The sequence below is a fragment of the Monopterus albus genome, unplaced genomic scaffold, assembly GCF_001952655.1.
Source record: "Monopterus albus unplaced genomic scaffold, M_albus_1.0 scaffold26.1, whole genome shotgun sequence".
NCBI classification, from domain to species: domain Eukaryota; kingdom Metazoa; phylum Chordata; class Actinopteri; order Synbranchiformes; family Synbranchidae; genus Monopterus; species Monopterus albus.
Genome location: NW_018127906.1, coordinates 3650283 through 3676251, shown reverse-complemented (window position 1 = coordinate 3676251; position 25969 = coordinate 3650283). Strand labels below are relative to the sequence as shown.

General features: G+C 42.5%; 2 protein-coding genes across 6 annotated transcripts in view; one reads left to right on the top strand and one right to left on the bottom strand.

The window, feature by feature from the left end:
• The window catches only part of prkg2 (protein kinase cGMP-dependent 2), a 32134-nt gene that overhangs the window by 2062 nt on the left and 4103 nt on the right, over positions 1-25969 (top strand). Inside the window, exons 3-20 of one of the 5 annotated variants that reach the window (XM_020595141.1) lie at positions 7-77; positions 3250-3784; positions 7284-7450; positions 10856-10969; positions 12884-12989; positions 14157-14220; positions 18625-18702; positions 20563-20657; positions 21226-21294; positions 21533-21631; positions 21962-22112; positions 22748-22884; positions 23630-23719; positions 24000-24141; positions 24373-24536; positions 24719-24841; positions 25136-25198; positions 25736-25802. In XM_020595141.1, the coding sequence (XP_020450797.1) occupies positions 3258-3784; positions 7284-7450; positions 10856-10969; positions 12884-12989; positions 14157-14220; positions 18625-18702; positions 20563-20657; positions 21226-21294; positions 21533-21631; positions 21962-22112; positions 22748-22884; positions 23630-23719; positions 24000-24141; positions 24373-24536; positions 24719-24841; positions 25136-25198; positions 25736-25802 (2256 nt within the window). In that variant the 5' untranslated portion in view covers positions 7-77; positions 3250-3257. Of the gene's footprint in view, positions 1-6; positions 78-2353; positions 2485-2804; positions 2890-3249; positions 3785-5054; positions 5197-7283; positions 7451-10855; positions 10970-12883; positions 12990-14156; positions 14221-18624; positions 18703-20562; positions 20658-21225; positions 21295-21532; positions 21632-21961; positions 22113-22747; positions 22885-23629; positions 23720-23999; positions 24142-24372; positions 24537-24653; positions 24842-25135; positions 25199-25735; positions 25803-25969 lie in introns of those variants that run through there. The other 4 variants (XM_020595139.1, XM_020595140.1, XM_020595143.1 and 1 more) reach the window with 4 other exon arrangements.
• cfap299 (cilia and flagella associated protein 299) overlaps positions 13683-25969 on the bottom strand; it is an 86470-nt gene continuing 74183 nt past the window's right edge. Inside the window, exons 6-7 of the mRNA XM_020595147.1 lie at positions 14988-15075; positions 13683-13725 (exon numbers count right to left, since the gene is read on the bottom strand). Coding sequence (XP_020450803.1) covers positions 15010-15075 — 66 coding nt within the window. The 3' untranslated portion in view covers positions 13683-13725; positions 14988-15009. The remainder of the gene's footprint in view (positions 13726-14987; positions 15076-25969) is intronic.

Below are 25969 nucleotides of genomic sequence, written 5' to 3'. Positions count from 1 at the left end.
CAGCAGGAAGGGACGGCTGAAGGCGTACAACACAATCACTGCCTACGGGAACAAGAATGTGAAATGGCAATAAAGAGGTAGGAATTTTTTTTTTTAACCAAAACCAAACTTCCTGAGGATCATGTACATACACCATGTATGTTCCTATGTATGAGCTTTTGATCTAATTTATGTTAATCAGACCGCATTTACTAAAACATAAATTATGTTTAAATCAAATGATTAAATTAACTTAACTGACTCTGATGGCAGTTAAGTTAAGCAAATCACACTAAACCACAGGTTCCCAATCAAAAGGTCTCATATCTGAGAAATGATGACAACACAGGAGAGCAGAACAACATTTATGCTTCATAAAATCAGAATTGTGTCCTATTTTAGTCAATTATGTCATAAGACTGTGCTTGACTTTAAAGGGTCAAAAGCTATAAAGGCCATGACACACTCCACAATCATATGAGCTATAAATGAACTGATTTACCTTGACCTTTAAATGATGCCACACTAATGTTTATAGAAATTTCAAATATGAAAACTGCTGCTACGACACAACACGCTTCAAGTGACATGCTGTTCTCTGGCAGCTGAAGGTCAGAAACTATTGAGCAGTCTTCTGTGCTGTGAACAGTCTAATGTATTTCCAAACGCAGATGTTCTGACTGTGATAAAAGCCACCATGCAATCAAAACAGTCAGTGAACCAATGTTCAGCACTGAATGGGTTCTGTCAAACTGGCCTTGACTAAGTTACTGAAGTCATAGTCAGTCACTCGGAGAAGGCCTGTACTACAGAGTCAGCTAATGTTCACTCATTCACAGTATGTCCTGAGATCATCTGGCAGCCTCTCTGACTCCTCTCAGCTTCAGGTTGGGACTCAGTGACCTGGATGATTATTTTGTTGTGGTCCGAGTGCTGCAGATAAATCAGCTTTGGACAGCTGCCATTATTGTTTTGGGGCTGTCAATGGAATCTGCTGCAGGCCAGTCTGCTCAGACCAGCGTCACACTGGGAAAACCAATTAATCATTTCTGGATGTGACAGACTGCGGTTTTGGGTCGAGGCATTCACTGCACATATATCTCCTGAACTCTTGTTCAGATTTCCTCTCTTTAAAACAGCTCAGAAGGTTTAAATGAAAGGTGATTCAAATGTGCAGTTTTAAAGGGGGCACTCACACCCATGACCCCCAAGCCTGCAGATCTCCCCCAGGTCTCACTTTTTAGCACCTTTCAACTCATGGTTTGGGGTTTCCAGCTCACTCTCACTGCTGTCTTCAGCACCTCTTCTAGCAGCAGCAGCAGCAGCAGTTCTGTTCGCCCACTACACTAGTCAGGACCACATAGCAGATAACTGTTAGTCAACATGTTTACAGAACAAAGTTATAGGCTAATTGGTGTCTTTACAAGTGGCCTGTGATGAACAGCTGTGCACACAAGTTACAATCACAGGATAATGTAAATGCAAAGTCAAAAGTAGCACATGTAGAAAAGAGTCATGGAAAGGTTGGCAACACCAGGGGGCGAAAATGTGTCTTTTCTTCTTATTATCACTTTTAAAGGGCACCCCAAAGCAAAGTATAGATATTTATTACATTTTTATTTAGATGCTTCGTAAAACAACAAAAAACAAACAAACAAACAAACAAAAACAAATCTATCACCTTTTCTTTGTGGACAGCTACCCCTCTCTTCCCAGAACTCACTGTTACCAACAGTCCATGAAGCCTGCACTGAACTGGAGCTGTCAGCATGTTACAGGGAAACACGTTTCCTAACTGTGCATATGACAAATAAACACTTTAACCTTATAAAAGTTCTAAATCTTCCAAATCCAAACATGAAGTGCACTCCTTCACCCCGCCACTTGCACTTATCTTCCTCATACAACACTCCTCTTGTTGTGCGTTTGTTATGACAAGTCTGTCTATTGTTAAAAATCACCTGTTGTGTTTTGTCTTGAACTTAAAAGTTATCATTCTGGATTTTTTAAAAAAGTCTTCAGGCAGTTCTGTTGTTTTTCTGATCAAATTTTTTAACATAATTGTAATACACTGTATTTTGGATTTTATAACTACGTCTTTAATTAGCGTAATTGAATTTTTGGGGACATTTTCTGATCTGTCTGATGCCTAACTTCTTGTTAGGCCACTGCAAGTCCCAGTCAGGGCTTAAATACTTTTAACGAATTACCAAAATGTTTACGGCTCAGTATTAGGCTGCACTTAGTGTAGCATTATTATTATTATTACAAAACTTTATCCTCGTCCATCATAAGCCTACATACAGTGTGACCGCCAATCAAACCCGTGCGAGCGAGAACGCGCAGCACCAAGGAGGCAAGAGCGCGCGCGTGGGGAGAGAGCGGGAGGATGCGACCGAAGCTGCAGGTGGACCGTTTCTCCACGGATGCTCCCATGTGCACGCACATCAGTTCCTCTCTTAACGCGTGTTCCGAGGTCGTGCGCAGGCTCTGATAAAGAACCAGGTGAGTTCGGACCAGACGGATTCGTGTTTCACGCCCATCGCAGCAGAAGAATGACGAGGCATCGGAGCAGCAGGAGCGAGTTTAATTAGTTAAATGAATTTGTTTTAATCCCAGTCACGAAAAAAACTAGCGAGCTATTCTATAATATGAGCAGTTCTCAGGTGTGCGTGAGTAAATCTGTACTAGTGTGCCAGTTAGTGCGTCAAAGAGTTCGAGCTTCTAAACAATAGGGGATTTCTCTGTAAATAGGGTTAAAAGTAATGGCAGTAACTTTGATTTTCAGAATAAAGTGGCTGTTTGACAGCGAGTGGGCGCCAGTCCCACACAACAAAGCCACGATTGTATTCGGACATTTCTGCCATGTTCCCTCTCACTATGTGGAGACAAACGTGCTACACATGTTATGTATGTTATCTTATGTTGTTCACACGATTCTGTCCTTATTTTGGCTAATTGTCCTTTTTCCTGAGCAGCGTCTCCCTCACTGCTGCCATGAGAGCAGATAGGGAGTGACTGTTGATGTAATGTAATACTTCCTGCGTCTGAATAATACATGGAGAGGACTCACTCATTGGCCATTATACACTGATTTGCTCTCTCTCCTCTGTCCAGTTTTCTCCTATCACACCATCAACTCTTTGTTCGAAGGCTCTCTCCCGGCTTCCTCAGAGACTTTTTGTGCTAAATGTCACGGTACTGTTGGAAAAGCTTGCTCCCCTTTTCAATCATTTCAGCTGTTACTGACTCTCTCTATCGTTTTGCCAGGTGATAAGATGGGCAATGGATCCATGAAATCAAAGCGTTACAAACACTCGGACGGCTCTGCTGCTGCTGCTTCTAATGGCCGAGCCAGCAAAGACCATGGTGGCAGGTGCAAAAACCCATCCCTGGACTCCCTGAGGGCCCGAGTGGAGGAACTGGAGCGAGAGGCCAAGAGGAAGGATGAGGAGCTCTGTACCAAAGAGCAGCAGATCCAAGGTCTGCAGGAGCAGCTGGCCAAACAGACCCGAGCTCTGGCCGAGCTGAGTGAGGAGCTACAGAACAAGTGCATCCAGCTCAACAAGCTGCAGGACGTGATAAAGAATCAGAGCGGAGCCTTGACCGGCCTGGCATCACAGCCACCTTCAATCAAAGCCAGCGGGAAGAGCAGCCCTGACCTCAGTGTTCGCATCAAGGAAACCCTCAACAGAAGGAAAGGAGCCAAAGCTGGGGTGTCGGCCGAACCCACATCCAGGACCTACGACTCCAGCAGCCTGCCCAAGTTCTCATTCGAGAAGGCTCGGGTACCCAAGGATGCAAGGTAAGATTCAGTCAGGTTCACAGGGCCAGACAGTGGGTGGCTCAAGCTTCAGGGTTCCCACTGGCTAAGCCCATCTTAGCCTACTGTTGGAATATGCAAGCAGCAGCAGGAGTGAGTAGTGAAAGGTGGACAAGAAGCATAGGTTAGCATGTCGATGATGTGGCAAAAGCCGTTGTCAAAAACATTACTCAGGCCAAGATTTTCCACCTGCTGGTCGGTGACCTTATGCTAGGACTGATAAAGAAAGAAATAAACAGTATTTCATATATAGTCAATGCTATGTCCAGGATGAATGCATTTCTTGATGAGGTTTCTATTTAAATTGTTTACTGTATCAAAAAGTGACATAATATATGGCCAACTTAGTTTATAGTTTAGGCTAGGATCATTATTTAATAAGGTGAGGGGAAACCTTAATACCACACGACTCAGTAATATTCTAAACATTACTGTGCTTCCAACTTTGTGGCAACAGTTTGCGTTTGGGCCTTTTCTGTTACAACAGTGTCCTCATACACAAAGCCTTGTCCATAACGGAGTGGTTTTGTGCACAGAGCCCTGACTTCAGCCCCGTTCATCACCTTTGGGATAAACTGGGACCCCGACTATGTGCCAGACCTACTGCCTCAAGTAAATGTTAGTACTCACTAATGTCCTTGTAGGGAATGGGAGCAAACTCCTGCAGCCACGTTCCAAAATCAGGTAGAAGGCCTGAACCAAAAAGAATAAAAGGTTTTTTGGCAGCAGAGTCATGCCTGTGGATTTGGAATTACAAATAACAGCCATAAAGGTATGGGTGTCCGTGTACTTTGCTTTATTACTGCACTAAAACAAAAAACTGCTTTTTCACTTGCAAAACCCACACAAGTCAAAAACATAACCATCAGCAGGTGCAAACAGCCATAGAGCTAAATGTCTTTCCAATAAATCAGAAGCTTCATCTCTCCTGTCACAGAAAGTTACTCCTAACACTTTTTACAGTGACTTATGTTTCCTCTCTGTGCTACTCTATGTCCTGCTGTAATAGGAACTATATCCAATTAGGGAGGTAAGTTGATCTCAAGATGCTGCCTCATGGGGATGTTACGGTTACACACCTCCAATAAAGGGTATTAAGAGGATTATAGGAGACAATGACTGAGTTGGACATGATGCACAAAGATTCCCAACATAACAGCAATAAGAAGCAAATGTTTCTACTTAGTAGGACACTCTGTCTCTAAAGAAGCAAGGGGATAAATATTAGACTTCTATGTTGTGTAGTAACATGCAAACACCTTAAATGTCACAAAGTAACTTAATTATTCCTTTAGTAGAGTTGTCTGCCCCCTAGTGGCTGCAAGCAGACATGGCAATGCCCAGAGGCCTCAGTGAAGCACACTCCCTACCTGGAACACTGCTGCCAGCGAAGGGTCAGTACAAGTACCAGACTTCAAGCAGGTGACGCAGAGGTCCTGTTCCACTCTGAAAACCTAAATCAAACATGCTGCACTGCTCCGCTACAGTACACCACCTTTTACTTTTCTTACACCTTCCTTTATTTGGGGAAACTTATTTGCTTTCTTGCAGAGAGTTAGAGAACATTCATAGCTACCACTGCAAGTAAAAAATCAAGAGCAGCCAGCTGCAACGAATCCAGTCAGAAGGACACAAACACAACATCATCATCATTTTTAATTTGCCTTTCATACTGTGCAGACCAGTCAACACATGCTGCCCACGTCTCTTCATCTAGTCTCTCCTCCAGGTCGACATTCTGCTGCTGCTCTTCTTTTACAGCTTGAATAGATGCAAACAGCAGGTGCCGAGAGCTGACCCTACCTGTCATTTTAACACAACCTGGCAAAAAACAGCCATGTTTTATTTATTTACTTATTTGTTTGCCAAACTGGAAAAGTGTGCAAAGATCTTAGTGATCAAATCCACCTGGGGGATCTTTAATGTGTGACCTTTCTCACGTTACCCAACTCATCAGACAAGAAACAGCACAAAAGGTTATTTAACGAGAGCAGTAAGTCCTGTTGGTTTCCAACATGAAAGCCACTCTGCTTTTTGTGACAGTTAAGTGTTCTTCAGACTGTACAATGCGAGTATAGCACTCTACAGTGAATCAAGGTCAGCATGCAGTCTCCCTCTCAATCTAATGTGCATGTTTTAAACGTGCATCGCTAATAATTGTATAACCAAGACTAATGTCAATGAGGCCCCCGGTAGCTCCCTGCAGACTGAAACAGAACCCTTGTCCTGTGTGAATGACAGAGTAATATGTGGCAGAGAAATGACATACTGTAGCTAGGTGGGAGGAAAGGAAGTGGGCTGGAAAAAATGCCATCTGCTCGTTTCATGAAGCCAAAACAGCTGATTTATTATACGTGATAAGGTGGACAAACAGACCACCCATTACCTGCATCGCTCGCTTCTCTGAGCAGCGTCCGGGTCTCATGAGCTATAGTTGGCTTTCAGTCAGAGCTCTTAACCTTTTCAGTTTACAGCCCCTCGCTGCAGCGGTTAAATGCAAAACAGCAAACTCTGATAGCTCACAATGATCTTATGTTTTCATGGATTCATCATGGGAAGGAGCTCAGACGCTGCGAACAGTCATCATTTCACAGAAGACAAAATATTTATCATGCAATCTAAAAATGTGGATGTGGGCGTCCCAGTGGCTCAGCGACACACCACGTACTGTAGCTGCAATCAGCTGTCTGACAAGCACTGACGACTGCCCTTTTCTTAAGCAAATGGAACCACAGGAAATCAAACTGCTATCACAACTAAGAATATTACCAATATTGCCACCAAGTGCCTTCCACTAAAACATTATTGAGATAAAAATATGTAAAATATGATATAAGAAAGAATCTGAAAGGAAATAGGAGAGGAAGGAAGGAAAAATGGACATTAATAGATAAGGACAGAGGGAAGGAAGAATAAAAGAAGCAAAAAAGATAAAATGTAGGAAGGTTTTGAAAGGCATTTTCAGGTAAAAATCTGGAACCAGAAAAGATTTTGGTACAGCTGATTATCAGAATCATTGCCCATTATCTTCTATCGATCAACTACTTGACTAATTGTTTGAGCTTTAGAGGGGAGGGCGAAGGACAAAGCTGCTACTGTCATTCAAAATCTGAATCTGTAAAGTCACAAGTAACTAGAGCTGCAGATAAACCATCTTTAACCAGCTGCAAACACTAAAGCTCCAGTACCTTAACACCAAGTACAGTGCTGAAGTAAACACGCTAAGCCATGTCCACCTCAGCCTGCAATACCCTGAGGTTTCACCTCCCCAAACATCTGTTCTTTTGCCTATGCTGACAAAAACACACTCAAGGCCCCAAAAGAAATCTATAGCAAAAACCTGGGACAAACAAAATGGCAGCCCTGCAATTCCTCCTGCGCTGTCCAGTGATAATCATAAACAGCTAAACCCCCAACAACAATCAAAAACCTACTTTGAAAATAAGATAAGTCACATTTCTAACCTGGTTATCTGTGACAGTGTGAAGAAGCTGCTGACAGACGCAATGAACAAGAACCAGTACCTGAAGAGGCTGGAGCTGCAGCAGATCAAAGACATGGTGGAGTGCATGTACGAGCGCACCTACCAGCAGGGAGAGTACGTCATCAAGCAGGGGGAGCCTGGGAACTACCTGTTTGTCCTGGCAGGTAGGGCCACTCCTCCACGCATCTTCTCAGCCTGGAGGTGAATTTTTGATGTTCATCGTCTGCAGCGGCTGATTCTCCTGAGATCACTGGAGACTAGTCTTTGCACAAACACATGTCAAATGTCACATGACACACACACACAGTCCAATAAGAAGCAGAATCAACATGTGATGCTGTAAAGCAGGAAGTGGCCAAGCATGTGCCGTCAAGCATCAGCAGGTGATTTCGCTGATAAGCCCCTTCCCTCTGACTGAAGGGCGGAGTTCTGATGGGACAAAACAAACACAATATGTAAAAATCCTGGTAAATGATGAATGCCATCAGGCTCAAAGCACGGCTTACATTTCCCCCATTTACTCATCGCTTCTCTGTTAACTGTGCTCTAAGAATGCAAATGCAGTTTTCTCACTTTCAATCATATCTAGATCCTTCCTCTTTACTTTTCACATAGAAATCATGGTTTGCGGTTCATATTCCACATGAGAACCCGCTCCCCATCAGTGAGAAGTCACTTGCACTATGTTGACATTTTAGGTCTGGGTGCTCATTTCTTTTTGTCAGATCTGATCTTTTTCTGTTCATGGGTCATATTCATCTGTGTGAGTGACCTGTACCTGGCTCTGGTGCTAACACTGCTGCCACACATGCGCATGTCTAACTGTAACTGAAACATGAGTCTTCACATGCACACAAAAACAACAATGTCATTTGTGTGATGGTAAATTGCGCAATTCCCTTGAAAACCGCTCAGTTACCATTGGTTCCTTCCAGCTTGGCTTGATCAGAAGCTTCTGCATAAACGTTCAACAAAAGTATAACATCCTCATCTCTCTGCCGACCCCTGTCGCTGTTGTTGCTTTTCTTTATGCTTAGTTTGAATCGGTGTGGGAGGCGCCGACACTGAATGATGAGGACAGGCGGAAGTGGGAGACTTTAAAAAACAAATGAATCAGATCTAGGAGCACTAATGGAAGTGGCCAGATCTGATCTGAGAACATCTGATTTGGTTGGTTCACACATCTATGAAAAGATCTGAGTCACTTTGGGGGGGACAAAGAATCAGATTTGAGTCACTTCAGCGTGAGGTTTGACCGTAGCCATGGTTACCTGGTGTTCGCTTAAAAAAGAAGAAATGAGAGCAGGAAAAGAAGCCGTGATGTAGATGTGTGAAAATGAAAAGTGGAAAAATCTGTGGAGGTACAAGAAGTCCAGTGCTGCTACATCACGATTGTTCACTTTGCCTCAAGCAAAGCAGGAATCTCTTTCTGTGCGGCGCTAGAGCATTTACAAACCCAAATCTTATGTGCAGGTCATGAGTTTGGCCTGTGGTGACGTCACTGTAGTCACACAACCTATTTTATCCACGATGTCTGGCAGGGAGAAGATTACAGTAGGTGCAATGTGGATGGAAATCTATAAAACTATACAAGTCACTGAGCCAGCAAACGGAGCTAATGTAGTTTTATATATACAGTATGTCACAGTCAAATGACAGCAGGTTTGATCTTAGGATTTGATCCAATGTGTTGAAAAAGAGGGTTGTTTGTCTTTTTCTGTCTTTCTAGGTGGAAGTATGAGACCGATGACTATGTTAAGAGTTTGAAAACACGATTCTTTTTGAAGCGTTTGCAGTTACGGTAGAGAAGTGCTATATGAGCACAGTCCATTAAAACACAGTTTTGCATGTATTCTTACAACCAGACCTTTGGTTTATATCAGTTCACTAAAGAAATAGAGGGAAACTGTGAGTGAAGTTAAGGATTTATTTTTAGTCTCTTTATTACATATACAGTACATCTACCTACATTGTAAGCAACCGATTACTGAGTGATATTAATTACCAAGAGGTTATGGTAAAAGTATGAGAGCTGACTACAGGGCTTCAGGGTCTGAAATTAACAGGAAACATCTGAAATTGGCAGAAAAGAAAGTCGACGCCACCCTCCGCACTGACCTGAAGTATTCTGGGATTGTTATTTTTAGTGTACACTCAGACATTAGTGGCTGGGGGGCGTGCTCTCTCCGCAGCCGATCGAGTTGAAGCGAAACAACAGCTCTGCCACTGGTTGACTGGTTCTACTAGTCACACAGATGAGTGACATCTTTGTACTAGAAGGTTAACTAGTCTAATGCTGTTCTCTAAAAATTGGACATTATTATTTAGGTCTGTGAAAAGAGTTCTTGGTGGGTATGAAATGTATAAATTCCTCTGGTTTACCGTTTGGCAGGAGAGTCAAGAACTTAAGTTTGGACACGGTCACTCAGACAGTGAAAAGCACCACAGTCCTGCTTTTTGTGTTTTCATGAATATACCTTGTTATTCATTTACTTCTTTTTAAAAATTTATGATAGGTTAGTTGTCTTTTTTTAATTGACATAGGAAACTTAACAGCTAATGTTTTTCATCTACCGCAGCTGGTGTGACCCACACTTCACTGGATGGCCACCGGTGTGGTTGGTGCTGAAAGTCGCTGTTCACAGAGAAAATGTCCTAGGAGTTGTTCTGTGGCTTCTCACCCGGGACAGAAAGAGTCAGTGTAATCAGATGTGTCCAGATATGACCAAATCAGTCAGAAACTATGTTACTTGTTTTAAACTAACTGTGTTAAGACATAAAACAGAATTTGGGTTTGTTTGAGAAAGAGCAGTGACTTTATAACACGTTCCACCACCTAACTGAACCCAGCACAGCTTCAGGTTTTGTGATGTGAATAATTACAATGGCAGTAAAACTGTTCATGATTTATGATTATTCATTATTAATGAAAGCTCTCGAAATAATGATGCAGATGTTAGGAGCCAGTGGTTGTAATCTCATTAATGAAGTCTGTGATCTAAGTCATAATTTGCGCTGCACATTATTTTTTGTCAGGGTCACAGATGAACCAGAATCCTAAAAATACATCTTATGGGCACAGATGGTAGGAAGGAGGAGAAGAAGAAGAAATGTTTTGTTTGCTTTCTTGTTTTTTATAAAGGATTTAGCAGTTTAGGAAAGGTACAGTATTTTTTCCTTTCTTTATTAAAAACAATAGCATACATTTTAGCAGGGAAGAGGAATTATATCTTTGTAATACACACCAGAATTTACATTTTAAATCTGTAAAAATACAACCTGCACATCTGTATGTACTTATTTCTTCAGAGTTTTGCTACAAGTTCCACACACCTGCTTGTCTGCAGGTATTTTTAGAGGCTGTCTCCACACTGTATTTACCAGCTGGTGAAATCATGAAAAGCACGGGATGTTCTAGCCAGAGGACCAGTGTTGTCCTGTCTGGCTTTAAATGAATTGAATGAAATTTAAAAACCACTACATTTTGACTCTAGCATGTGTTTTTTTTGTCCATGTCCTAAATGTGGGGTTAAAAAAATGCATTGATTGTCCCTGTTTGATATTCACAGACGGGAAGCTGGATGTATTTCAAAACAACAAACTGCTCACATCGATCGCGGTGTGGACCACGTTTGGGGAGTTGGCCATTCTGTACAACTGCACACGGACGGCATCAGTGCGAGGTAAAGATTTTTAAATCGTTTAGAACTGGCTCAGAGGTCAGAGGTCAGGTTCTCTTGGCCAGACTGTAGTTATGAATTTGCGTCATTATGCCGATGCAGTTATCCAGGCTGAGTGATCATAACTGAGTGGAGGGTCAGTGCGTCCATGAGGTGTGATTATGGTCAGACTGAGTGCTGCAGGGATTGAGCCTGTGGCCGTGTGCTCCTCCCTGACCACTCACATGGTGTCCCAAATCAAAAGTCTGCAGTGAGGTTACACATGGCCAGTGGTGCCAGGTAGCAGGAAAGCACCGAGGAATGTCAAAACACTGTGAATCATGTGTATCAGTTATTCTCCTCCGCCGGAGAGGAAGCTGGGTAACCGTGGATACTGTGTTTTCTCACCAGACAAACAGAGGTTTTTCAGGCTCTTGTGTTTCACATTCAGTGGCTCCCAACACACAGGCCACCAAGATGATTTACTGCTCTGTCATTGTAACCTAATAGCCAACACTGTAATAATATAAAAGAATATTGTGAAGCCTTTGTGATGCTCAGAAAAATGCATTTATACAAGTCACAGTTGCCTTTTTTTAAAATGATTGTGCATGAAAAGATCCGTTTGTGCCACTTGAAGTCTGAAGTCAAATGACTGCAGCAGCTACAAATGTTGCCTCACAGTTGAACGCTGTTTCTGGAAACTTGGTAAGAAACCGACAAGGATTTAAACTCTTGTCAAACAGGTCAAGAGGAAAGATGAACAGCAGTGCCGATTATTTTAAAGAGACTCTGCCTTTGCTGCATGTTTTGACAAATGTAGTTGGTCGTGTTTGTGCGTGAGAAGCCAGTGAAGGATCATTACACTTGTATTAGCATTTTCTACTGGTGAGAAAATTAGTGACAATAATATACAAGCATATACAGTATATATTCCATTTATGTTTTGGTGACTTAAAAAAGCCGATTACTTTGTTTATGAGGGTAAAATGCATTTGCTACATTTCACGTTAAGTTTAATTCTGACTGTGGCTGAAGTTAAAAGATGCTAAAGCAGTCACGTTTTGTTATGTTAGTGTCCACTGTGACTAGTGTTTCACATGTCAAGTACACTTAAACATCATGCTCTCTTATATACCCTCACAGAGTAAACATCCTCCTGACTCCTCAGTGTAATCTGACACTTCTCTGACCTTCGTCTGAGTCACAGTGACTTCTTAAAACAGAGGAATCAGACAGGTCATTAGACTCGAGCAAACAAGATTTTGCATGGATGTGTTGACAAAGGCCTCACATGAAATCCTCAGCTTTGTATTCTGATTGCTTTTCACCTCCGTGGTATTTGGAAAGTGCATACCATGTACTATGTGAGAGCTCTTTTTCAGGTTTGTATATTTAGCCAAACAATTGACTTGGGCCCTTGGGGAAAGGAGACTGAGTTGACCTCGATATTCAGAAAAAAACAAGTCTCCAAGTGGGTTTTACATGATAACAGATTAAGTGGATAAAGGTGAACTCTCTGTGCTACCGGTTCATGTCAGATTTTCACAGCTACTTCCATCTTGTACCAACAGAAGCCTGTCTCAGAGTTCCTGTCGACTGGACTGACTCACCAGCAAGGCGGATGACAGACTACAATGTTTTTCTGGTCTTCTTTGCAAATTTGGCAAAACAAATGAATATGTTCTTTCTTTGTAGAGATAGAGCACTTTGACTAAATGAGAAACTTGGACGGCAGAAAAGAAAATGTTAATATTTCTGTTTTAACTTGCCATTCTTTCACGGCGCTTACATTTTCCTGGTCACTCTGCTACCGAAAACAGCTGCGGTCCCTTTAGTATTTACTAACCAGTGGCTCAGGTTAAGTAGTTTTTTCAGTTCAAAATCAGAGCCTGGACTGTGCTGCACTAACTAATGGATGTGATGTTGCTTTTACAGCAGTGAACAAAGTGCGCACATGGGCTTTGGACCGGGAGGTGTTCCAGAACATCACGAGGAGGACGGCTGAGATGCGGCACGAACAGTATCGCAACTTCCTCCGAAGGTTAGACCCCAGGCTGTTGCCAATACACAAGCATCACCTTACTGTTAGAATTCTTGTAAGTGATATCCTGTAACAAAATTTCCTGATATAATAAAATAATTAGTAAGACAGAAGCAAAAGAGTGACCTAACAAAGTGTTGTCTTTTGTTGTTTTCCTCAGATTTGATCTATGACATATGATTATTACAGACACCTGTTAGCCAATTAGGAACAAGTATTTTTTAGGAGACATGGTAGAAATATGACCACCAGCTGATAGCCACATTCTAAAAAAGGGAGTGATCAATTTGGCAGCTCATCACTGGACAAATCTCTCTGACTGGTCATATATAGGTAAATACTGTAGGTCAAAATCCTGATCCCTGGCCAAACAGCCCAAAAACAAATAACAGCTCAAGTAAAAGCACAATAACAAAGATAAGGTGTATCTTAAAGTGGCTTGTTAAATTTTAATTCATTTTCATCTACTGCATAAACTAGTTCATTTTCTCACCACAGCAAGGAGACAACTGCACCTGCTTTTAAAGCTGCATCGAGTAATTCTGAACCACTAGGGGGAGGAAAGTTTCCAAAACAAGTTCATAGCTACAAATAGGTGATTGACCATTGTTTAATAAGTTGTCATTGCTAACTTGTTAGCAATCAGGCAGATAAATCTAGCAGACACAGAGCACCATGTGTCCAATATTCACTGTCCTTTCAGCCTTGGTCTGGTTTGGATCATCTCTACCACCTCCTGAAAAACATATGTATTAATCTTTAGCTGCTATGTAGATGTTCCACTTTCCCATTGGCTGGTGATTTACCTTGGCTCTCTGCTGTTTTGTGCTGAGCGGGCAGCGTAGCCGCCCTGTCAGAGAGTGAGCTTGTTGGCTGAGAACAAAAACAGTGACCTAAAAGATGCTAAAAATGGAAGCAGGATCGTGAGAGCAGTCCTGCACAGGCCTCTGCTTGAAGCTTTATTAATGTGTACACTATCATTAAAAATGATCTGGATCATATGATCCAAGTCAAGGTCATGTAATTTTAATTTAATAAACAGTTTTGTAAATGACACTGTTTTAAACTGCTGCATGAAAGCCCCCTGTCATTACTGTGCATGTAAGAATTTGTATTATACTTGCAGAAATTAATGTTCGGCACCTGTGTTTTTGTCTTTCCTCTCAGTGTTTCTCTCTTGGCTAGTCTACCAGAGGACAAACTAAGCAAAATAGTGGACTGCCTTGAGGTGGTAAGTTATTCTGTCAGACTATCTATATTTCTACTGGAGTGACAAGCTGACTTTTCATTGTATTGCCACAGTGTTGCACAACCATCTGGCAGCTCATGGGAGCCTCAGCATTGCAGATAGCTGCTGTCAAAATATCATTACCATTTGTGCTATATACCATTACTGCGTGTCAGCATATTCCTTCTACCTCCAGTCGGCAAGACCTCACAAATTACCTAGCTGATGAACAGAGCTGATATTATTCCTGTCATCGCTGGGCGCTGTATATTGTTACCATAATTATTTGACCAAGGCCCCAGAAAGTGTTTATTTAAACCGGGGGCGAGTGATTTCTTAAAGATGTAAGAGTGACAGACTTTTGGTGTGAGAACCATAAAAATGTGTAAAAGTGAATGTGTGTATGTTCAAACGTGCAGAGAAATGACTTGGTCCACAAACGTTGTATTTCAACAGCGAAAGAGAAAACGGAGCTCGTCAGCTTCGAGTCAGAAACAGCCGCTCTCAGCGTGTTTTCATAGTGAAAGCTTCAAGGACGTTCAACGTAATCACTGCTCGTCCTGCTACTCTCCACTACAAGAGACTTCCCTCATTCAGTCGTTGCTGATGGAGCAGACTCTGTTGCACCTTGGGTGGGGGTGGGGGGGCTGAAACCTAATAGTGGTGCAGATGTCCGCCAGGTAATATTGAGGCTTCTTGTCAAATGGTTGGGGGGGATTTGCGGTGTCTTCCATGTACGTGTATGAGTGTGTGTGGGCAGTCCTGAGTACCTTGTTTTTCCCTGTCAGGTTCTCAGTCTGAGCTGCAGTGTAGAATTTGACCTGGAAAGCTTTGGTGGTGAAAATGAGCCCTGGTTCTCTGAAAGTAAAAACAGAATAGAAATTAAAATAACTGAACTTGCTGAATCTTAACAATGTTTTCTTTCACTCCTGATCCTGACATGCAGTAATGCCATCACACAAACAGCCCAGCCTGCCCAAAGAGCTGCAGCCTAGCGCTGGCAAACAGAACTTACAGATGAACAGAAGCTTAGCTCAGCCAACAACTTAGGATGCTTAAAATTGCTTTTAGCAAGATTAGCTTGCTATTTTGTGACCCTCTTTTCTTTCAGCTTTATCTGCCATTAATAAAAAGAAGTGTTGATCTGCCAACCTGGTTATAAGAAATGCTGGTCTCAGGAGGGGGAATAACTTGACATTAATGAGATTTTCATTGCATTAGAAAAGGCAGATACACTCACGGTCACCCTTACATAAGTATCAGTCGATACCCAGCTCTGCTGTAAGTGCACGGGTTGCTAAAATTAAGAAGATGTCAGAGCTACAGGCTGTGAGAGCAAGATGCTATCTGCTCTAGTGTGCCACTGTGACAGATGGCAACCTGAGTAATGACATTAAAGGAGGATACAGACAGTGAGTGGATGGTGTTGTGCTACTGGTTGATGTTATCCACCTATTGTAATCGCATCACATAGCCAAACAGGGCAGAGCCTTTTCCCACTGATATCATACATGCTCTGTCCTGGTCCAGAGCAGATATTCAAACTCTGAAAATGATGTATCTCCAAGACTGCTGGGAAACAGCTGGATCATTTAGGGAGCTCCTTGTCACTGCCTGAAAGGACATAAAAGGAAACATTCACCTTTTTTCAAGTCTGCTTTAAAACAGTGCTCGCATGCTGACATACACATTGAAACAGGTTTAGCTGCTAAGATCAATCTTACATTAAACGATCGCTTTTGGTGCTTCCAAATGTCAGGGAATAAAAATCAGCCCTTGATCCAGGCAAAACATAAAGCATGAGTTTATCTGAGGTGGCTGAATTAATACAGTTGTCTTCCAAAGTTGCAGTCTGCTTCATAAGAAATTCCTTCTTTGCTTTTCCCCAGCCAGTGATTCTGGGCTGAGCTATGGAGAAAGGATAATAACAGAAAGAGGGAATTTAAAAAGATGCCTGTTAACTGTGGCTGCTGAAGCCTCATATTAACTTTGGATTAACTTTGAAATGCAGAACGAGGATTTTGTCTCCATAAATTTACATCAGAAATGCATTAGAAAGGGATTTTATAAGATGGAGGAAGAGCTCCACCAACCAAAGCTTGATTCCTCCTGATAGGGAAAAGACATTGTGATAAACAAGAAAGTACAGTAGAACACTGCACCACACAAGTGTTTTTACATGTGACAGGTTTGGTTAAGTTTAGGCAACTAAAACTACTTAGCTAAGTTTGGGAAGGACTGTCATGTAAAGCCAGATTTAACCGTGATAGAGGAGGGAACCACAGTCTCGAGTGTCTACGTCAGAAACGTAACCACAAAACATAACTCACACTACCTCAGCATTTATTTATCAAGAGCCGTCATTATCTGCATGACCGCAAGAGGTCACAAGAATGTTAACGTGGATCATTTGAGAGTAATGTTTGACATTTTGAAATGTATATTGCTACAGCTCGCAGCCCATTAACTGACTGTACCTCAGCACAAAGTCTGGAACCAGGTGGAAATAGCTGGGCTGGTTCAGATGCAGGGAAACAAAACCCACTTCATCTCACTGAGTAACAGCTTATATATAGCTTATTTCTTTAATATTAACAAGAACTCAAGTTTAAAAACAAAAATTCCCAGTTCTACTTTGTGCAGGAAACCAGTAGAGACTCCATGAAGTTACTGGTCATGGAAGCTTCTGTTGAACTATTTCTTTAAGATTGTGTACAAACAATTAACTCTATTATTTGTATGGTTTTGAGTGTAAACAAATGTACAGAAATGCAGATCATGTTTTCACACTCGACTACACGTGACTCAAAACCAGTTGTTCACAGAGTTTCTTCACTCTTTGTCAATTTTGGGAATCTTGACAGTAACTGTCACTGTAACATTTGGCCACTTTCTGAACCATTCATGCATGCTTGTTCATGCGGTGACTGATATTCCACCAGGTCCTTGAAGGCAGCATGATGCTTTCACTGAGCTGCACAGGAGAACCCGTTCCCCTGGGGATGGCTGCAGACTTTGGTTCAATCATTCATCTTGTTTTAGTGTGTCTGCCACCAGAGGCAGAGAGATGTGCAGTTTGAGTGCGTGCTGTGACCTGTCAATTGACAGCTGGTGAAAGCAGGACGACTACAGCCCAGCCCAGCACAAGTGTCCCTGTCTAAAGGCAGAAGGGGATGTATGTGATTGGTGGGACTCAGGGTGCTTGAAGTTTTTTATGAAGACATGTTTTAAAGCTTTTCTTTCTTGCCTGAAAAGGTAAATGTTTGGCTCAAGCTCAGGATTGAAGCTCGCAGCCTGGTATAACGACCAGAGGCGCAGTTCGAATGCTGTCGCTCCCCTGCACAATCACTGTATCAGCCAGACAGTCTCCATAAACAAAGGCTTGGCATGTTGTCTCCGCTGTCAAGGACGAGTGTTAAACTAGGCTCTCCTGAAGCGTAAACGGGATGTAAACAAACTTGGACGCTCAAGGAAAATGCCACTTGTGTCAAGAGTTTTGACAGTAAACACCAGGGATTGTTTACGCATGGCTGCTGTGATTTGTTTGTTCACTTTTCGCCATAGGCTTCTAGAGTCAAACGGATTACAGCCGTGGACGGTTGTCTCAGCTGTGAGAATTTGGCATGCGTCCCAGAGGGCATTTCATCCTGGTCACCTTCACTCTTTGCACTTCTTCACCTAAAGGTTTTGAGATGGAAGGCGATCTGGCAGCTGGCTGACTCAGCAGCCTGGCTGTAGCGCTGTGGTTGGGACGGTTTAGACAGAGGGTGACTGAGGCTGAACGAGAGCTCAGCCAGCTGAGAGAACATACTGGGCCTCAGTGTTTCATTCAGGAATATTTCAGCGTCATTCACTTTTATGATGAACTGAACCAAACACTGAAGCAAACGTTCTCAGTCAAGTGTGAATTTTTCCTTTGCACCAACTGGAGAGTGTCACTGTGCAAATGACTGACCTTCTTACCGAGTGTGAATATTCAGTGTCAGTTTTAGCCACAGGAACAACTTGTTTCTGATTGACTGGCAGGCCCCTCAAGGACAAGAGGAAAATGCTAACCTTTCTAAATTAGTGCATTTAATCTGCTGGAAGTTATAGCAGCATGTTAACCTGGTGCTTCAGTTTAACATCACCTTGTAAATGCTCTTATACCTATATCGCCCCTCTATATGCAGCATGCTCAAAGCGCTTTCACACCGTTTGCCCATTCACTCATCCGCACTCCCAAGTGTGAGTGCACAAACACACACACACACAGCAGCTCTGAACAACAGAGGATCACTGATGCTAAACTCAGCTCCCACAGGGGATCAGCTACCAAGAATCAGACCAGCCAGGTCGATACTGAAATCAATGCAATGCTTCAGTTCTGACGGTTGTCTCCCCCACCCCTCTCACCCTCCCCTTTAGGAATACTATGACAAAGGAGAGTACATCATCTGGCAGGGAGAGGAGGGCAGCACCTTCTACATCATCGCACAGGGAAAGGTAACGTGTCTCATGGGTTCAACACGCAGCACAAACTCTCACTCTTTACTGATTTGAACTTTGAGCCTAGACCCTGAAGTGAAAAAAATCCATAATTAACCAACCTTAAGTCAAAAACTTTATCTTTGCTTTATCTTTATTCAGATAATTACCAATACAAAACAAATACTTAGCTAATACTTTGCACAGATATTTATTTTTTATGTCAAAAGTATCAATAACTGTTTGCCTTTTTTCTAACACTGAAACTTAAATACATTTGATAGTTTCCAGGTTAGCAGTTTATAAATGAGGCCTGACCTCCACCATTTATTTACCAAATATATAACTGCCTTTAAATGAAGAACTATTGATAAAAAAATAATAATTCTACTATTTATCAATTGTATTTGAATGTCATTTTCAGCTTTTCCCCCCTTAAGGGTTGACACAGCGAATTGTCAGTGTGACATGTTGACATTTGGCATGTGTTTTACGCTGGATGCCCTTCCTGTCTCAGACCCTGGCCATAGCAGCGAGAGCACTGCGCCCTAACCACTAGTCTACCAGGGAACCCTTGTTGATTGTATTTATTATTGTATTTTATACCTCATTTATTGTATCTCCTAGTGTATCAGGGGATGCAAAGCAAATTTCATTACTGTGCAATGACAGTAAAGGTTTTCTATTCTGTTCTATTCAAAAACAGGTGTAGACAGGATGACACTCCACCATGTGGACAGTCAGCATAACCTTTCAATATCCAACGCATAAAGACCAATTCAGCATATTTTTAATAGATTTTGCCATTATTCCAATAAGCTATAAAAGTACGTTCTATATAAGCTGCACTGCAGAGATTTAAGAGGCACTTTCAGATTCTAGTGACAAATATTGGGCCACAGGGCCAGAGCCACAGGCCACAGTTCTGTCCAAACAACAACAAAATAAACCCCGATTAGATGTTTAAGGCACCGTGGACATCGCTGCATACCCGACCCCAGGGTTGCAAGACAAGTTAAGACACAAGAAATAAATGTATTCTCATTCAGTAACAACCAGCCTTAGTCAGTGCTCAGACTGGACAGTACAGTGGTCAGACTCTGTATAAGCTGGGAGTCATGGGACTATGACTACCCACTCTCTGATAAGTCAGTAACCTGACACCCGGAGCAGGGGCAGACGGAGGGGGCCAGTGGCGTCCACGGGGGACTTTCAAAATGTCATTATGAGCTCGTGTGAAATAGCAGCTCCTCAGTGCTAAGCTAACCAAACCAAAGCAATGCACATGTTATCTGGGAGGGGTGGAGTTCCCCCTTGTGCATCCTGATGACCAAGGAGGGAATGAACTCTGAGAGCCCCTGCCACCAGCAAAAAGAGAGGAAGCACAGGTCACACAGCTAAAACACTCCCTGGCCCTGATGGTTGTGATGCCACTGGCATTTCTTGCAGGACAGTGCCACAAGTCGGATGTTTGACCTTGACCAGGGTGGGTCACTGCTTTTTAAAGCACCACAAATTCTGGAGGGGTTTCACAACATCCAGGCTGCTGGAATGTTTTTGTTGAAAGGCAGCAGTTTGATGAATGACAAGCACAACAAACAGGCGGCTAATTAAAACCCTTTTACTATTAATCTGTCTATTTTGACAGCATGTCAAGAAAATATAAAGTGCATCAGCGCCACATCATCACTCAGAGCCCATCGTGTTCCAATTACTATAATTGAACGCATCAATTATTTTAATTTCATAGAATTTGAACTTCTTGCAATGCATGTAAAAATATTTGGAGAAAACTGAAAACACCTGTAAAAGCTACAGCAGCGAAGTGGAGACAGCAGCGTGAAGCAGTGAACAGATCCAGCTAACTGTGCTGTGCAGGTGAAGGTGACCCAGACCAGCGACGCTCACAGGACGCCTCAGGTCATCAACACGCTGCAGAAGGGAGACTACTTCGGAGAGAAAGCACTCATCAGGTAAAAACAAACATCAGATACCACATCAGACGGCACCGTGGTCTGCTCTCCTCCTCCCTCTTCCTTCCTCCTCTCCTGCTCTAATAGCCAAGTCATGTGAAGTCAGTTCTGCTGCCTGAGACCGCAAGTCAGTCACGGAGGGTTTCATATCCAGAACCACACAGGAACCTACATAAAAACACTTACTGTGATAAATATGGCAGAGGAGGAGTCCAATCACATTACTTGTTTAATTCAAGTTCAACTGTTGATATAAAGGTTAAGGATGGACATGAAAACAATGCAGGGCCTGCTGTCCTTAGTGAAAACAATGAAAGGGAGGAGCAGGGCTACAAAAATCCTCTGGTGATGTAGTCTCATTGCATCTAATCTGTAATCTTACCCTGTCAGTTATTACAGGTTAATTAATCGTCTTGGTTGTATTATCCTTGCCTTGTTTACAGCTGTAGTGAAACACATTTTAAGGATGCAGAATGTTAAACCTGATTTCTTCAGAGGAAACAGCTGAAACCATCAGCACTTTCTGGAGGCAGAAAATGTGTATGATGCATGTTTCTCTGTCTTTCAGCGACGATGTCAGGTCAGCCAACATCATCGCTGATGACAACGGGGTGGAGTGCCTCGTCATTGACAGAGAGTGAGTGATCGGACAGCTGAGTCTTTCTATACACAACGTTTTGTTCCCTAGATGATCGTTCTGTTGTCCCGTTGCCCAGCAGTCTAACTGCACAGCACGATGCGGCCTTTCCTCCTTCCTATCTGTCAGCTGGTGTCAACTTTCTCTCCTCGCTCATCACTCATTAAAATTTGAGTTGAGGTTATGAAGCCTACCAGCCAACAATCCAGTGGCTGAGGTGCAGATGTTGTTTTTCTAGGACATTTGATCAGACGGTGGGCACCTTCAGCGAGCTGCAGAAGTATCTCCAAGGCTACGTGGCAACGCTTGATCGGGACGACAAGAAGAGACATGCCAAGTAGGTACAGAGGCCAGAAACATGAGCAAAAAGCTCTTTAAAGAACCATATGTGTCACATAATAAAACTAATGTTAAGAGAACAAGCTGATAAATGGTGCTGGCAGAATAACATGGACAAAATGATTGGATTCCTGTCAGTATCAGTAAACGGCCTTTGAGCATTTCTTGTATGATGTAAGCAGGTGGGAGTTCTGCTTCATTTCACTGTGAGAGTGTTCAGAGTGAAAACAACCATAACACACCTGGCCTTCTTGTACTTTGAATTCAATTCTTTTCAGGGGTTGGATGAAATGTAGAGGGCCCTTTTTGTGTGTGTGTCTCTGCCCAGGAAATCGGTGTCACGCCACCAGAGTCAGCCGCTGTCCCCTGATGTCCTCCAGCTGAAGGACATGATGTCAGTGTTCCCTGCATCCAGGCCTTTTGATCACCTGGAGGTCATCGCTACTCTCGGGGTTGGTGGCTTTGGACGAGTGGAGTTGGTAAGACCTGAAACTAGGGCTTATTATCGATTAGTCAATAAAACATTAATTGTTATAAGAAGACAACTGAATATACACAGGCAATTTGCCTGTGTATATTCTGAAAACCAAAACAAATAAAGCAGTTAAGTAACGATCATTAGTATCAAAAAGCAATGTAGCTAACTGGTTTGTCTCAGTTAGCTAGTTAGCCTGGCAGACCTTTCTGTTCCACCTAACAAAGTAAATTGGTTAGTTAGCTTTTACTATGTTATTTTAGCCTTTAAGCGAATTTGGTTCTGAAGAAAATGGTTCTTTGTGTGTCAGTGCAAAGGCATCTCAAAGACTATGTTTTAGAAATAATTCCACAAGTAAAAGAGCACAAGATATTTTTTGCAAACATTGATTGCGACCTGTCAAAGCAGGAAAAACACAGATGTAACCAATGGCATTGATGATGGCTGCATCTCATTTACATGTCCCAGTCACTGTGCCTACTCCAAGGTTCTGGGCCTGGAACAGACATGGAAGACATTTGGCTTGTGCTCAAAGCTTTTGTCATCTCTATACTTTCACACAAGGCTGCAAGTCGCTTCAGCATAACATGCCTGAATCTCTGACCAAACTGTTGAACACGTTGTTACTTCCATCTGCAGGTGAAGGTGAAGGACAAGGACTTCACCTTCGCACTAAAGGTCATCAAGAAGAAGCACGTTGTGGACAACAGGCAGGAAGAGCACATCCACTCAGAGAGGAAGATCCTCGCTGAGGCTCGCTCACCTTTTGTTGTCAAGTCAGTCATCCTGCTCAGCCTCCACACATACTGTATCGCCATTTTTTTTTATCCGGCATGATGGAGCCCTGCTCCATTAGTCTGGGAAAATGTTGCAGGGCTTATTTGTTATTGACGAGATCACAGTCGAGGTTACATCTTCTCAGTGGGGTAGAATAGAAGGAGATATTGAGATGCCTGCTATGAAAAACATAGTTATTTCTTCTGAAATATTGCAGCAGCAGCTTTTCATGGCCTTTTGTGAGATTACATTGATCCACTTTCACCATATGCTGTGGAACTGTCTCAGATATTAAAGCCATTCTTCACCTTCTGAAACACTTCTCCTTGCTGACTTCTTTTTCCACACATGCTATGTATTTATTTGACCTTTTTCATAATATTTTAACTACTATCTTTTCATATTTCTAATCTGCTTTCCATGTAGGGTGACAGGTTGGTGGAGCAGCTCGAACCCGATATTCAATCTGTTATTAACAATTCACCTTGAAAAGGGTCAAATCATATCACATTACTCCACAAATGTACCTTTACTTTGTGGAGTAACGTCTTTACTGATATTACAGTCCACTGCAATAATAACCGTCATGGGCCACAGGCAATAGGCTTATGATCTGTTTAACATCATTAGTCCTCTCGCTGCTGCTTTTTTTATATATGTAGTTTATCAGTTTATGGTTTAATAGTAGCAAATGTCAGAGCATTTACTCTGAAGCATAACTCGTTTGTGTTTGTCTTGCTCTAGACTGTATCGTACGTTCAGGGATAACAAATATGTGTACATGCTGCTGGAGGCCTGTCTGGGCGGAGAGGTCTGGAGTCTGCTCAGAGACAGGTAGGAGGCATCAGCCACTCACTGGTGCTGCTACATTCATCAGAACTGAAACTGTTTCACCAGCACTGTCATTTTGTTGCTGGTGTCTTGCGTAAATGTGATGGTAAATGTTATTAGATGACTTTGTAATGGGAGAAACAAGAACTGTCCCATCAGTGCTGCCTGCAGGGGGTTCAGGAGTGTCAGTGTAATGACACTGCTTCTTCTGCTTCTCTGCCTCCTGAACAGCGCAGCATCTTATGCTGTTTGTCAGTAAAAAGTTGACGTTTCTTGTCTGCAGGGGGAGTTTTGATGAGCCCACTGCCAAATTCTGCGTCGGTTGTGTCACAGAGGCTTTCGACTACCTCCATCGCAAAGGTGTCCTCTACAGAGACCTGAAGCCGGAGAACCTCATGCTGGATGCTGAGGGATACATCAAACTGGTGAGGATATTCTGTCTTGAACCATGAAATGACTGTAGCCAGAAGTTCCAGGACATTTTCCCAAACTGTTCTTAGATCCTCATTATAAAGAATTTCATTCTCTGTCATTTCTAACTTTAGTCAAGAATTTGCATTGTGAAATTGGATGATTAGGAAGTTTGTGGCTTCATGCACTTTTTGGGAAAGCTCCACTACAGACTTAAAGTTAACTGGCCAGTTCTGTTTCCTCAGGTTGACTTTGGTTTTGCCAAAAAGATCAGATGTGGCCAAAAGACCTGGACTTTCTGTGGGACACCTGAGTACGTGGCCCCTGAGATTATCCTCAACAAAGGCCACAACTTCAGTGTGGACTTCTGGTCTCTTGGAATCCTGGTGTTCGAGCTTCTTACTGGCAGGTTAGTGCATCTGTGCTCCCAGTCTGCAGCGAGGTTTAGTGAGAGCACCTTATAGTCATCCTTCTTCTCCTGATCACTTCAGTCTGTTTACTGATTTTTGGTAATTATTGTTTTCAGACATGAACAGAGTGGACTGCTGAAAGGCTGAAAGAAATGAAGAATCTGTTTTCTCCTTCCTACAGTCCTCCGTTCTCAGGGAGCGACCAGATGATGACGTACACTTTCATCTTGAAAGGCATTGAGAAGATGGATTTCCCCAAGAAGATCACCAAGAGACCTGAGGACCTCATACGCAAGCTGTGCAGGTACAGAATCACCCTCCAGTTCACCACGTTCGCTGCTTGTACTCAGCCACGAAGTCACTCAGGACAGAACCTGATGATGGGTGATCAGAAGGCTAACTTTAGGCTAACACCTGACAGTCACCTGAGATGGGGCTTAACCATGTGATCCAGTCAAAAAGTATTCAGCCTCTGAGTGTTCAGGGTGCCAGAAATATTGCTGTCCGGTATTTGGAAAAAGCAAGTAATATCACAGGAAAAGACAAGTTTCTTTGGGTCAAAACTGTCAGTAACTTTACACTCTGGTGAACTTTCTAGGCGAAATCCCTCCGAGCGACTGGGCAACCTCAAAAATGGAATAACGGATATCAAGAGGCACAGGTAAGAAGGAACTGACTGGCTCTGCAGCTGATCTCTGGGGCGAGATTAGCTGTGCAAATTAGCACTGATTGAACATTATGAATGTGGACCGGTGGTTTATGACCTCAGTAATTAGATGATCACTGTGGGAAACATATTCATAAAGCATATTACATTATTGTACTTACTTAATTTATTTAGGATTATTTTCCTTTATAAAGACAATATGAAGACCAGGAGAGAGATATAGCAAAGTTCAGTAAGGTCATTAATTACATCTTGGAAGGATTTTTTAGTGTGTTACTGACCTTAGGTCATTAAACCAACTGAGACTCTTTCAGCCAGGCAGGAACATTTAAGGAAAACAATCACAAAGGCTGCGACAGTAAGTCACACCGTAACATCTGAGGTGCTAATTGGTCAGGGAAAGTACTGGTGTCAGGCCTAAACACGTGCTGGGATTGTCAATCCTTTGACTGAAAAAAAAAAAACGTACAGACAGAAAGATGTAAAGAGTTACTGTCCTGTTTTTATCTGCTTTGTATAACATGTCTGAAGGTGGTTTAATGGCTTCAACTGGGAGGGACTGAAGGCGAGGACTTTGCCATCTCCACTGAAAAGAGAAGTAAGTATAGATATTCATTCAGATGAGTAGAACTGAAAGTTATGGTACAAAGGAAATATAATTAAGAAAAATACAGAGAGAGATGGTTTTTACCTGCAACATGCCAAAAGCTGCATAAAGACCTATTATACATTTTACAGTAACTGGGAGCAGACAGGTATACCGCT